General features: G+C 57.8%; 7 protein-coding genes across 7 annotated transcripts; 5 read left to right on the top strand and 2 right to left on the bottom strand.

The window, feature by feature from the left end:
• The first annotated feature begins 85 nt into the window (after positions 1–85).
• On the top strand, positions 86–2,254 carry SCHCODRAFT_02606379 (uncharacterized protein). Its single transcript, XM_003035100.2, has 9 exons — positions 86–141; positions 194–458; positions 602–826; positions 892–974; positions 1,026–1,131; positions 1,182–1,476; positions 1,539–1,630; positions 1,680–1,803; positions 1,852–2,254. The coding sequence occupies exons 1-9, from the start codon at positions 101–103 to the stop codon at positions 2,169–2,171; spliced, it is 1,551 nt and encodes a 516-aa protein (XP_003035146.1). The 5' UTR covers positions 86–100; the 3' UTR covers positions 2,172–2,254.
• A 314-nt stretch (positions 2,255–2,568) lies between these two features.
• Positions 2,569–6,517, top strand: SCHCODRAFT_02606376 (uncharacterized protein). Its single transcript, XM_050344210.1, has 22 exons — positions 2,569–2,768; positions 2,822–3,091; positions 3,142–3,164; positions 3,212–3,264; positions 3,321–3,591; positions 3,642–3,783; positions 3,835–3,989; positions 4,042–4,209; positions 4,267–4,295; positions 4,354–4,358; positions 4,410–4,465; positions 4,524–4,576; positions 4,639–4,786; positions 4,842–4,948; positions 5,007–5,158; positions 5,210–5,239; positions 5,301–5,484; positions 5,541–5,562; positions 5,612–5,696; positions 5,747–5,904; positions 5,993–6,310; positions 6,338–6,517. Exons 1-21 carry the CDS (start codon positions 2,727–2,729, stop codon positions 6,024–6,026), a joined length of 2,187 nt encoding a protein of 728 aa, XP_050202885.1. The 5' UTR covers positions 2,569–2,726; the 3' UTR covers positions 6,027–6,310; positions 6,338–6,517.
• Positions 6,518–6,620: 103 nt separating this feature from the next.
• SCHCODRAFT_02525046 (uncharacterized protein) lies at positions 6,621–7,708 on the top strand. Its single transcript, XM_003035102.3, has 2 exons — positions 6,621–6,984; positions 7,039–7,708. The coding sequence occupies exons 1-2, from the start codon at positions 6,952–6,954 to the stop codon at positions 7,396–7,398; spliced, it is 393 nt and encodes a 130-aa protein (XP_003035148.1). The 5' UTR covers positions 6,621–6,951; the 3' UTR covers positions 7,399–7,708.
• On the top strand, positions 7,375–8,005 carry SCHCODRAFT_02022632 (uncharacterized protein). The gene has a single exon (XM_050341553.1). It carries the CDS (start codon positions 7,508–7,510, stop codon positions 7,922–7,924), a length of 417 nt encoding a protein of 138 aa, XP_050202884.1. The 5' UTR covers positions 7,375–7,507; the 3' UTR covers positions 7,925–8,005.
• SCHCODRAFT_01270431 (uncharacterized protein) lies at positions 7,956–8,598 on the bottom strand. Its single transcript, XM_050341359.1, has one exon. The coding sequence runs from the start codon at positions 8,537–8,539 to the stop codon at positions 8,087–8,089; it is 453 nt and encodes a 150-aa protein (XP_050202883.1). The 5' UTR covers positions 8,540–8,598; the 3' UTR covers positions 7,956–8,086.
• A 166-nt stretch (positions 8,599–8,764) lies between these two features.
• On the bottom strand, positions 8,765–10,230 carry SCHCODRAFT_02022630 (tRNA-intron endonuclease catalytic domain-like protein). Its single transcript, XM_003035930.2, has 5 exons — positions 10,041–10,230; positions 9,853–9,990; positions 9,286–9,807; positions 8,954–9,234; positions 8,765–8,902 (listed from the first exon to the last, which is right to left on the bottom strand). The coding sequence occupies exons 1-4, from the start codon at positions 10,096–10,098 to the stop codon at positions 9,041–9,043; spliced, it is 912 nt and encodes a 303-aa protein (XP_003035976.1). The 5' UTR covers positions 10,099–10,230; the 3' UTR covers positions 8,765–8,902; positions 8,954–9,040.
• SCHCODRAFT_02484843 (uncharacterized protein) lies at positions 10,142–10,627 on the top strand (the record flags this gene model as incomplete). The annotated part of the gene is made up of 1 exon (XM_003035103.1): positions 10,142–10,627. One exon carries the CDS (start codon positions 10,142–10,144, stop codon positions 10,625–10,627), a length of 486 nt encoding a protein of 161 aa, XP_003035149.1.
• Positions 10,628–10,654: the final 27 nt, after the last annotated feature.

The following is a 10,654-nucleotide window of genomic DNA, read 5'->3' as shown; positions in this document are numbered from 1 at the left end:
TCGCACGGGACCAGATGCACTTCCCACGCCCCTGACGATCTCGAATCGCGACGGCCGCGACGCGCATCGCCGACGACAACCCATCCCTCCCTCCCAAACCATGTCCGGAGGACTCAACTCGCTCGCCACTATCATCAAGCGGTACGACCGTTGTCTATGCTCACTTGCTCCTTCCCCTCACGACAATATAAAGGCTCGAAGCCGCGACCTCGCGCTTGGAGGACATCGCGGCGGCACAGGGCGCGCCGGTAGCGCCCCTCAGCGCCGCGGACCTCGATGGATCTGCACTTCCGACGGCGGGGCCTACGCACACTGCGGCGAAGGGAGCTGCCGCGCCTGCTGCACCGGCTGAGGACCCCAAGAGCGTCACTGCATACGACGAGCTGATCCTCCAGGGCAAGATCAAGCCTTTCGTCGAGCTCACGAAATCCTTCGCCGCGCCGGCGGTCGTCGAGGCGGTGCGTGTACCTCTGTCGCTTCCAGCAAACGCCCAAGCTGATCAGTGATCCATCGCGCGCTCCTTTCCATCCATCCATCCTGCCATCTGTCCATCCACCATCCGTCTCCCAACCCAACTCGTCCATCGCCATCCCCACCCCAGGTCACCCTCGTCGAGAAGCAATTCACCGACCTCCGCGGGCTGCTCCTCAAAGCCGGCGCGTGCCAGAAGCCCGACGCGAAGGCGATCGAGCAGCTCCTCATCCCGCTCCAGAAGGACATCGAGGCCGTGCAGCGCTGCAAGGAGGCGAACCGCAAGGAGCGCGACTGGCTCAACCACCTCACCGTGCTCGCCGAGGGCGCGCCGTGTATCGGGTGGGTCGTGCAGGTGAGTCGGGCATTCAATCGCGTGATGGGAGGGAGATGAGGGCAGGTAACTGATGCGCGAGACAGGTCAAGCCCGGGCCGTACGTTGGGGAGATCAAGGACAGCGTGGCGTACTATGGGAACAGGATTATGAAGGAGTTCAAGGATAAGTGAGTGTTTGGAGCGCGCAAATGGGATAAGCTTGCTGACAAGGTCGAAAGGGACCCCAAGCACGTCGACTGGGTCCGCGGATTTACAGGAATACTGGATGAATTGCGCAAATATGTGATGGAATACCACACTACGGGCCTTGCCTGGAATCCCAAGGTGCGCTCTCCCTCTCAACCTACACCATGAGACGTTAAATTCGCCTTCAGGGCATTACGATTGACAAATACGCCGCCTCCTCCCCCGCAGCTCCCGCCCCAGCAGCCGGTGGCGCCCCACCTCCGCCACCTCCCCCTCCCCCTCCTCCCGCCGCTCCTCCCGCGCCCGCCGCCACCAGCGCAGCCCCCGCCGCCGGAGCTGCTGCCGTCTTCGCCGAACTCAACCGCGGCGAGGAGGTCACTAAGGGCCTGCGCAAGGTCGACAAGAGCGAGATGACGCACAAGAACCCCGCGTTGCGCGCTGGCAGCACGGTGCCGAGCTCCGTGGGTACGACGTCGCCGCCGAGTGAGTGTTTGGATGCGAGGTGTAGGGCTTCGAAGGCTGACGCGTTTTGTTTTCACGAGAAGCTGCGAAGAAGCCATTGAGACCGACGAAGCCTCAAGCGCTGATGGGGAAGAAGCCGGCTAAGCTGGCGCTGGAGGGCAAGGCTTGGAATGTGGTATGTGGAATGATTGCGAGAGTATGAGTGCTTCCTCATAGGGTCATAGGAATACCAAGAAAACGAGCCGGCCCTCACTTTGGAGGACGTGCAGATGAACCAGACGGTCAACCTCTTCAACTGCAAAAAGTCCACTATCGTCATTAAGGGCAAGGTCAACGCCGTATCACTAGGTACGCTTCCCCTTGACTCATCGTCACCTCGCTCACCTCACCTTTCAGTCAACTGCGAAAAGACCTCGATCCTCGTTGACTCTGTCGTATCCTCCATCTCGGTCACCAAATCCCCCAACTTCGCCATCCAGATCACCGGCGTCTGCCCGACGATCCAGCTCGACTCGACGGACGTGGGGCAGATCTACCTCTCGAAGGACTCGCTCGCAGTCGAGATCACGACGGCGAAGTGCAGCAGCATCAACGTCAGCCTGCCCGTCGAGGGCGAGGAGGAGGGCGTGTTCGAGGAGCAGCCCGTGCCGGAGATGCTCAAGACGGTCGTGCAGGGCGGCAAACTGGTGAGCTCGATTGTGGAGCACGCGGGCTAGATTTCGAAGCGTGGTCGGGTATATTTGAGAGGATTGGGTCCGTTTACGTTGGATAGTGGAAAACATATTGTTCATAAAGCCGAGTTTTGGTTGGGCGCGGGCGCGCAAGGCAGCTCATGGGGCGGGTCGCCTCGTCAGAAGTGGGTGGTAAGCTGTAAGTTTGGGGTGTCGCACGAGGATGCCAAGGGGGTAGATAGAGCTGACGATTGACGCTATCGATGTAGCGAAGTGCCGCTCGGGCCTCTGGGCAGCGTCCGGGGCTTTCAGAATGCCTGTTGCGCTCAATAGATGTCCGACGGACAATGGACGCGCGCGGATGACGGCGACAAGTTCGACTTCGGGCCGGAACGCGGACCGAGCGACGAGAGCGACGAATTATGAAATCGGGGTTCCACCGCGGCGAGCGTCGAGTTTCGACGAGCGACCTATTTTCTTGCTTCTCCCATCACGCTTTGGGCAGCGCCAGGCAGCGACAGCCGTGCTCAACCTGCTTTCCGCTCTTTAACTTGACCTTTCACCACCGCAAGCCCCCGTTGACGCGAGACACCCCCAGAGATGGATGACCCAGGGTTCCATGCGCGGCGGCGCGCCGCTAAGGTGCGAAGCATTGTCCCCCTCCTCCCCAGTACACGCTCTGACGCGCATTGCAGCAAGACGAGTACTTGCGCCAGACGCAGCGCGGGTTGGACGGCCGCTTCACGCCCGTCGAGCAGATCACGCCCATGGACGAGAGCTTCATCGGCGGATTCCACCCCCACGTACCTGCCGGTCCCCCTGTCCCCGCTAAGGACGCGTACAGGCAGCGCGCCGCGAGCGACAGCAGGACGCAGACATCGATTGCGTCTAGCCAGCTCACGCACATGTCGGCAGTTGAACGGTCCAAGGTCCTCCGTGTCGCGCGCATGGAACCGCACCTGCAGGTACGTGCGCATGTCTCAACGAGCCCCCCTCTGTCTGACGCGCACCACAGTTCATGGTGGGACCCTTGCTGAGGTAGGCAGATCGCAGACGCGCCTGTCGTCATGTTCATTTCGCGACAGATACGACACCGTCGACGCGGATGGGGTATGGCATGGTGCCGCGATGATAGTCAGTGCGTAACAGCCGTGCTATTCGCAGAATCTATCTTTTGACCTTTCGCACCTATAGCCGCTGACTCTGGCTCAATATATGAGCCGTACCCAATCCTGACATACGAATGGGATCCCGAAGTGATTGCACCTGCCTCACCACGTAGGAAGCACCACAGGGGAGGTGCCAACCTGTCACTCGACCTGGGACCCCATCCTGCCGATCCTCATTCTGCCTCCATACCGACCCGGACAGCCAGCGGTCTGCCTGAGAACGGTCACGGCTATTCCTCGAAAATAGTCCAGGAATCAGCAGGTCAGGAAATCCACGTACATGGTAGCGACGGCGGGTACGTGGAGTCATCCAGGATATTCGTAAACCTCGCTTACGCTCCTGCAGGACATTCACGTTCTGGCGGTTTATGCTTCATGTTCCTCTCAGCGACCACCAGATGGTGATCACATACACCATCAACCGTGGGCAGCCGTTACATTTCTATGTACCAGGCCGGAATCAAAACATGCGCATGGCCGCCTACTCTGTACGTACCTTGACCGCTTCCTGTAGCCCGAATTCTGACCGTACGCCACAGTGTAACGGCTTCTCTGCCGGTGTCAACCCAGACGATTTCCGCGGACCCGGCTTCAAGTCAGGCTACGACCCAGTCTGGGTAGACTTACTGAACAAACACCATGAAGAGCCCTTCCACGTCCTCATGGGTGGTGGTGATCAGATATACTGCGATTCGTCGGTGTACCTTCACACGATTTGCTGTCAGTATGCTCACCGTCTATGTCAGTCTCACGCGCGAGCCCGAATTGCAGGACTGGGTCACCAAGACAAAGCCCGAAGAGCGCAAGGCGTACCCTCTGACGGACGAGATCCGCGAAGCTATTGATCGCTTCTTCTTCAACCACTACTGCCAGCAGTTCCGTAGTGGCGCCTTTGCGCGTGCAAATTGCTCGATGTGCGTCTCAGATTCATTTTTTCCTGATAGCGATGCCAACTGATAATTGTCTGCTAGCCCTATGTTGAACATGTGCGACGATCACGGTACGAAGAAAGTTGACGAGTTTGTGTAGTGTCTGAAGCGACACTCCCCCTCCTCTAGATCTCGTACGTCCTTTCTCACCGTTGTAATTGGCGAAGGCTGACAGTCTTTCATAGATCGACGGCTTTGGTAGCTACCCCGACGACCTGCAAAGGGCACCCGTCTTCCAGACGTACGCTTCATTGCTTGACTGCCAATGATAGCACGACAATGCTGACCCGCTCGTATAGAATCGGCGCCCGCGGCTTCTTCTACTACCTCCTCTTCCAGCAGTTCATCAATCGTACGTTGACTCGAGTACACATCCACCTAACCTCCCTCTGACCAGCCTATTCTCCCCTGCAGCCGAAGTCGACGGCCTTGATGACAGGCCCGGCGCCCACGTTACCCGCTCCATCATCTTTGGCGAGCAGGGGCCTTACATCCCGTACCCCTCCCACAGCTTCCTCAGCTGGCTTGGACCGCAGATCCAGGTTCTTATGTTGGATTGCCGGTAAGTGCATTGCTATGGCCTGGTGAAAGCAGGGCTGACTGGGCAATTTACGCAGCGCGGAGCGGAAGAAGGACCGGGTATGCAGCCAGACAGAGTACGCGAAAGTGTTCGAGAGACTGCAGAACATCCCACCTACGACGGAGCATGTTATCGTGCAATTGGGTGTGTATCCTGAGATTTTTCTATGAAAACGAGGAGATGGTACTGACATCAAACGAAGGCATCCCAATTGCGTACCCGCGTATGGTCTTCCTGGAGAGCGCCCTCGAGTCGAAGTACAACCCGCTCACCATCCTGGGACGGAACGGTTCCATGGGCCTTACTGGCTTCGTGAACAAGTTCAACGCGGACGCAGAGCTCCTCGATGACCTGGTATGCATTCTTTGACGCCATCCCCCCCTTCGGTCCGCTGATGTTAGCCAGAATGACCACTGGACCGCGACTTCCCACAAGGTAAGCACAGCTAAGTGGCCTCGGTGCCTCCGAGTGAACAATTTACCCACCTTCCCAATAGAAAGAGCGCAACTGGCTCATTGAGCAGCTGCAAAAGATCGCCATCGAGAAGCGTGTCCGGATTTCGTTCGTCTCCGGGGACGTGCACTGCGCGGCCGTTGGCGCGTTCAAGACGCTGAAGGGCAAGAACTCGAAGGCGCTGCCGCCGCTTGCGGACCCGAAGTTCATGCTCAATGTGACGTCGAGTGAGTGTGCTTGGCTCTCTGACCTTGATATGGGGTTTGCTGATGCGGTGATTCAGGTGCCATCGTAAATACGCCTCCGTGAGTATTCTATAGCACAGTGGATGGGTAAGTTGACATCGGAGCGCAGACCTGCTGCTGTCATCCGCCTGGTCTCTTCCTTGGCTTCGAAGACGCACAAGACGCTGCACTATGCCGAGACAGACGAGACTATGGTTTGCTTTCTCTCTCTTGGTATTCCCTCACGAATGCTCAACGTTCTCAGGTACCCCTCTTTGAACGCGAGCCCGACGGCAGCAGCCGCGGCCAGCGCTACATCATGGGCCGGCGGAACTACTGCGAGATCGACTGGGACAGGTCCTCTGGAGACGTCATTTTCGACGTCCGCATCGAGAAGGAGAAGGGTGTAGGGCAGACCGTTGGGTGCGTCTTCTTCCTAACTATCACTTCTCTCATCTGCCATCCCGGCCATCGTCTCAGCTGATGCCGCTTGCTAACCTCGGCTCTTCAGCTATACCGTCCGCGCGCCGCCGCCACGGTGGTAAGCCGCGCACCATTTCGTGACCTGGTCAAGCAACTCTCGGCATCTCGCGTCAACGTCCTTGCGCACCCCTTTCACCGTAGTGTAGTTATTTATCTCGCGTGCAGAATCCCGCAATCCGTCCCACTCGTTCTCTGTCCCTTTTAGCAGGTTGCCCAGCCTGTCTTAGCCGTGACGGCTGCCTTGCTACTCGTTCACTGTCCACCTCCCTCACGGCTCCTTCGTCCACCGTCATCATGGGTGCCCCATTAGTACCCATGCATCTTCGCAATACCCTTGTGCGTCCGCGCATACCCCGCGTGCCCGTTCGGGCGCGCATTTATCTTACCTTAGTACACCGCTTAGTTCTGTAGCGCTATCTCTTCTACACCTCGGATTTATGACATCTGTTCATGTTACAATGCGCGGGGGAGGAACGCATGAGCGCGTAGTTGGCGTTGGATGCGCCTGCGATTAGCCGAGAGTTCTCACAATGTCACTGTCGCTTTGAATCCACCTCACGAGAACAAACCTCTACACATTTTTGTAAGGGTGTCGGCGAGGCTGAGGGGAAGGAGGCATCACGAGGAGCGTGGGAAGTACGTCTTGTCCCGTGCGGCCATGATCCCGTTTATGACCAGCAATCTCTGTTTGTCGAGCAACTGGCACTGTTTGTCATTCGTCACCATGCAAGAAGCTGGCCTCTCTGGGTAACTGATCATAACTCAACAATTGAGAAGACACAGCTTCTGCGCGGTGCCTCATGCAAAGTCCAACGATGCTTTGACCTTGCTCAATCTTTGTTGCTATTGTTTTTGTCGATGCATGTAACCGCCTCCAAGGGTATATAAGGTGCTCAATTCGGTGCTCCACTTCATCCACTCCCGCAACACTACTCGACTAATTGCACATTTCCTCTCGTCCCGCCAGCCCACCCAGCTTTGCCCGCTATGACCTACGACAGCTCTTCTCGCGTGAACGTGGTGAGCTCACTTCTCACTTCTCTATAAACAGTTATCTAACGACATATCTCCCAGGGCAACACCCTTGCCCCCACCTACGAAGACGCGCGCCTCTTGCTCGACTTCGCAGCGCAACACGGCGTTTCCGTCCAGTACGGGTCTATCCCTGCGCCCGAAGTCGCCCAGACGATGCAGCGGGTACAGACCTCACTCGAAAGCATGGAGATCGATGAGAATCCAGCCGCTCGCCTCGTCCCCGTCTTCCAGTCGATGGACATCACCTCAAACTTCTCGGCCGGGTCGTCGCCTTCGTCCAGCGTATACACCCGCACACCTTCACCTGCGGTGTCAGCCTTGCCTGTACAACTTCACCCGCATCTGCTCACCTCGCCCTCGAAGACTCGCCCCGACTTGACATCCGCCCGGCGCGGATGAGGGCGCGGAGTCGTTTGTCTGCACTCCTTCAAATCATTAGCGCCGAACGCGAATCAGATGGCGAAGGAGCGGATGTGGCTTGCTCACAACGTAGTGAATCTGTCGCAGAATGAACTGTAGGCCGGCGGTGCCCAGCCATCGCGAAGTGGCATACTCTATACATTGTCCTAATTCTGTCTGTGCTTGTACATGCCATTGTATTGTTATGTGTCCCCTCTACCGAACCGACCACAGATCACATATAGAGTGTACATCTGAATCTGTCTATTTCGAGCTACGTTCATATGGACTCGGAACAGCGCGATCAGTGCATCATAGCTTGCCCATTCATGAACCTCAATCGCGACCATCATCTTGGTCTTGCAAACATAGGTCCGGACCACACAAGATAGCATACGCCAAAGCAAGACCGGTGTCTACATGGATACGGTGCAGCAAACGGGTGGCATATTTACAAGCATACAATATGTGGCAACGGTCCGTTCATCAACTTCGTGAATCTTGTACAGCGGCAGGGACCCCATAGAACATTACAACTTGTTTGGAGGGGTCCAAAATGGGCAGCATGGATGATATTCCGACCCTCAGAGGCATAGTAGAAGGCTCCTTCTAGCACTCAGAACTGCTGTTTCTACAGACCCAACCCTTCCGAGGACCTCACGAGGCTTCCGTGCTCCCACAAGACTCGTCACGAGCGACGCAACTTGGACAACGCAATGAGCGCATTTACGGACGCGAGCTCTTCAGCACTCAGTGCTCGAGCGTCCTTTGGGAGCAGTCGGGGGCACACTTGATATTGCTGGCGGGTGTGCATTTGTGGCGTGCGTGGGGCTGCGCCATGGCCATGGCTAGAGTCTCGTTGAGGCGCCGATGCAGACTTCGAGTGCGGAGGCGCAGGCGCAGACTTCCCCCCTGCTGCTCGCGGATTGCAGCACGGCTGATTGTAGCAGTTCGTGCGCGTCATGTAGCCCGTGGTGTGGTGGTGACAAGTCATGGTATGGTATGTGGCAAAGGCGGAGACGCGGTGCTGATGTCGGATGTGAGTGACTGGCGATTTATCGAAGGGGCCTCGTGGACGACGACACGGCGCTGGACGGTATGGCCAGTGAGCTTTGCAAGGCCAAGTTGGACTGAGAACCATGGGCTACGATTCATTGTTTATATCTGGCGCCATGGCCATTGATTAGTCATCAGCTGGCCAAAGAAGCATACGATAGCAGGTGTGAAAGAAGACGCCGGCGGTGGCCTTGCTATGTCGCCGCAGCATCGCTATCCGCGAAAGGCAAGTATCGGCTCTTTCACGCGCCTCGTGGTCAACGGATGAAGCATAGATGAAGCCTCGAGGTCAACATGAGAGCCTCGAGGCGGATGTTACGGACGCCTGAAAGAGGTGAATGGGCCGTCGAGGGTTTGCGCGAAATTAGCGTGGCAGTGCGAACAACACAAGGCTGATTCGCGATTCACATATCGCCCTGATTCGCTCTGAATTCTCATGAATCAAGAACTGAAAGGAATATCAGTCATGAAATCACTATACCGCGGCCAGAGCACTGACCAAGATTACAGAGGCATGAGAATCACGGAGTAAGCAGAGCTCTCAGTTACCGTTTGGCAACTTCTCACAGAGGAGGCAATACCTGCCCTAACCGAAGCCAGCCCACTCGATAGACAAATACGAGACTGTCCGCTTGTCGTCGTCCCAGCTGCATAGAAGATGCGCCTTCTTCGTCGCCGTACCCAGTCGTCCATGTGCCACAATCTCCATCGGACGCATTGGCGCGTCCGGCGACTCAATGACGGTCGCAGCGAAATGCGAGTGATATCGGAGAGGGTCGCCTGTGCGAACCTCAGTAAGACGTGTCAAGGTCATGCTTTGAGAAAACTCACCTGGATAGACGAGGTAATCCGCACCGAAGCGGATACCAATGCCCATGAAATAGCTCTGTTCCCATAAATCGCGGAAGACGCCGTACTGCGCACGGTCTTGCAATGTCTCTGGGTACGTCCACAAATCCGCTTCTCGTGCGGCCTCAAGCGTCGTGTATGTCTTGTTCTCCGGCTCATACCAGAGCAGCCCCGACGACGAGGCCGGCAGAGAAATTGTGAATATAGACGCCTGTGAGGGTTGTGCCGATGGCGCCGGCGCCTCTTCTGGTGGAGGGACGAAGACCGCGGCATCCTCGGACTGCTGTGCCTTCGCTGCGCGCTTCGCCTCGCGTTCCTTGCGTTTGCGAATGGCCTCTTCGGACATGGATTTGTCTGCGACGTTAGTCTGACGGTTGCGCGAGAGCTCTTCGGCGGCTGCGAGCTGAGATTCGATGTCTGCAGTTTGCGCGTCTGCCCAGCGTGCTGCCTCTTCGGGGGAGGGGGATCGGTGTGCGAGGGCGTCGTCGACGAGTACGGCGAAGCCTGCGCGACTTAGCCATGCATGGGTGATGTAGGATAGCTGCTCACCCTTCTCAACGAGTAAAGTCACTTCTTGGGACATGAGGACGAGGGGGACACCGAGGAATGCATTTTGTTGGGCAAGACGGGGAAGGGTGCCGGTGAGTAGACCGCATATACGGTGGCGTGAGCGTACGGTCGCTATATCTGTCCTTGGGAGCGTTGAGAGATAGTTATTTGCGGAGGACTGAGCTCACCGTCGACATCCCAAATAAACGCCCGCCGGTTCGAGATACTGATTCGGACAGGCGCCATCAGTGCTCAAGACAAGCGATCGGAGCTGATTCCGGCCACGATCATGGCGTCCTCGCCGTCGCCCCCGTCGGCCGCGCACCCACTCATCGTCTACCAGCGCGCGCTCGACTCCCACGTCCGCCGCACCGAGCACTGGGGCCTCGCCGTGCTCTTCTCCCGCACCGACGCGCGCATCTTCGAGATCGTCGGCAACATGGACTCCTTCGGCTACGTCCCCCGCGCCGCGCGCAAGTACGCGTCCGACCCCGCCTGGCGCGGCGGCCTCTACATCGCCCACGTCGCCCCCGCCGACATCGATGCGCTCGATGCCCGCCTGCGCGCGCTGCCCATCGTGAAGAACGACCCGGACTTCGACTGCCAGACCTGGGTCCTCGGCGCGCTGCGCATCCTCAAGCAGGACGGCGTCATCTCGACCGAGATCGACGTGCGCGAGCCCATCGTCCGCGCGGAGCTCGAGCTGGAGAAGGAGCGCTGGGAGGCTGCCGACGACACCGTCGACGAGCGCCTCTTCCCCCATGCCGCCCGGTGATCGCTAGGCGCTGCTGCACATCGTATT

The sequence above is a fragment of the Schizophyllum commune genome, assembly GCF_000143185.2.
Source record: "Schizophyllum commune H4-8 unplaced genomic scaffold SCHCOscaffold_1, whole genome shotgun sequence".
Classification (NCBI taxonomy): domain Eukaryota; kingdom Fungi; phylum Basidiomycota; class Agaricomycetes; order Agaricales; family Schizophyllaceae; genus Schizophyllum; species Schizophyllum commune.
The sequence above is the reverse complement of the archived record's forward strand: the minus strand, read 5'-3'. Positions and strand labels throughout refer to the sequence as shown.

What these genes read in the sequence shown, in the direction of transcription:
- SCHCODRAFT_02022630 (XM_003035930.2), bottom strand. Translation starts at nt 10,098, where the DNA reads ATGGCGCCTGTCCGAATCAGTATCTCGAACCGGCGGGCGTTTATTTGG. An exon ending in GTTTATTTGGGATGTCGACG is followed by an intron (nt 9,991 to 10,040) that starts GTGAGCTCAGTC and finishes TCCCAAGGACAG; the next exon opens with ATATAGCGACCGTACGCTCA. An exon ending in GGATTACCTCGTCTATCCAG is followed by an intron (nt 9,235 to 9,285) that starts GTGAGTTTTCTC and finishes AGGTTCGCACAG; the next exon opens with GCGACCCTCTCCGATATCAC.
- SCHCODRAFT_02606376 (XM_050344210.1), top strand. Translation starts at nt 2,727, where the DNA reads ATGGATGACCCAGGGTTCCATGCGCGGCGGCGCGCCGCTAAG. An exon ending in ATGGTGGGACCCTTGCTGAG is followed by an intron (nt 3,165 to 3,211) that starts GTAGGCAGATCG and finishes ATTTCGCGACAG; the next exon opens with ATACGACACCGTCGACGCGG. An exon ending in TGCGCATGGCCGCCTACTCT is followed by an intron (nt 3,784 to 3,834) that starts GTACGTACCTTG and finishes CGTACGCCACAG; the next exon opens with TGTAACGGCTTCTCTGCCGG.
- SCHCODRAFT_02525046 (XM_003035102.3), top strand. Translation starts at nt 6,952, where the DNA reads ATGACCTACGACAGCTCTTCTCGCGTGAACGTG. An exon ending in GCTCTTCTCGCGTGAACGTG is followed by an intron (nt 6,985 to 7,038) that starts GTGAGCTCACTT and finishes CATATCTCCCAG; the next exon opens with GGCAACACCCTTGCCCCCAC.
- SCHCODRAFT_02022632 (XM_050341553.1), top strand. Translation starts at nt 7,508, where the DNA reads ATGAACTGTAGGCCGGCGGTGCCCAGCCATCGCGAAGTGGCATACTCT.
- SCHCODRAFT_02606379 (XM_003035100.2), top strand. Translation starts at nt 101, where the DNA reads ATGTCCGGAGGACTCAACTCGCTCGCCACTATCATCAAGCG. An exon ending in CTCGCCACTATCATCAAGCG is followed by an intron (nt 142 to 193) that starts GTACGACCGTTG and finishes GACAATATAAAG; the next exon opens with GCTCGAAGCCGCGACCTCGC. An exon ending in GCCTTGCCTGGAATCCCAAG is followed by an intron (nt 1,132 to 1,181) that starts GTGCGCTCTCCC and finishes ATTCGCCTTCAG; the next exon opens with GGCATTACGATTGACAAATA.
- SCHCODRAFT_01270431 (XM_050341359.1), bottom strand. Translation starts at nt 8,539, where the DNA reads ATGGTTCTCAGTCCAACTTGGCCTTGCAAAGCTCACTGGCCATACCGT.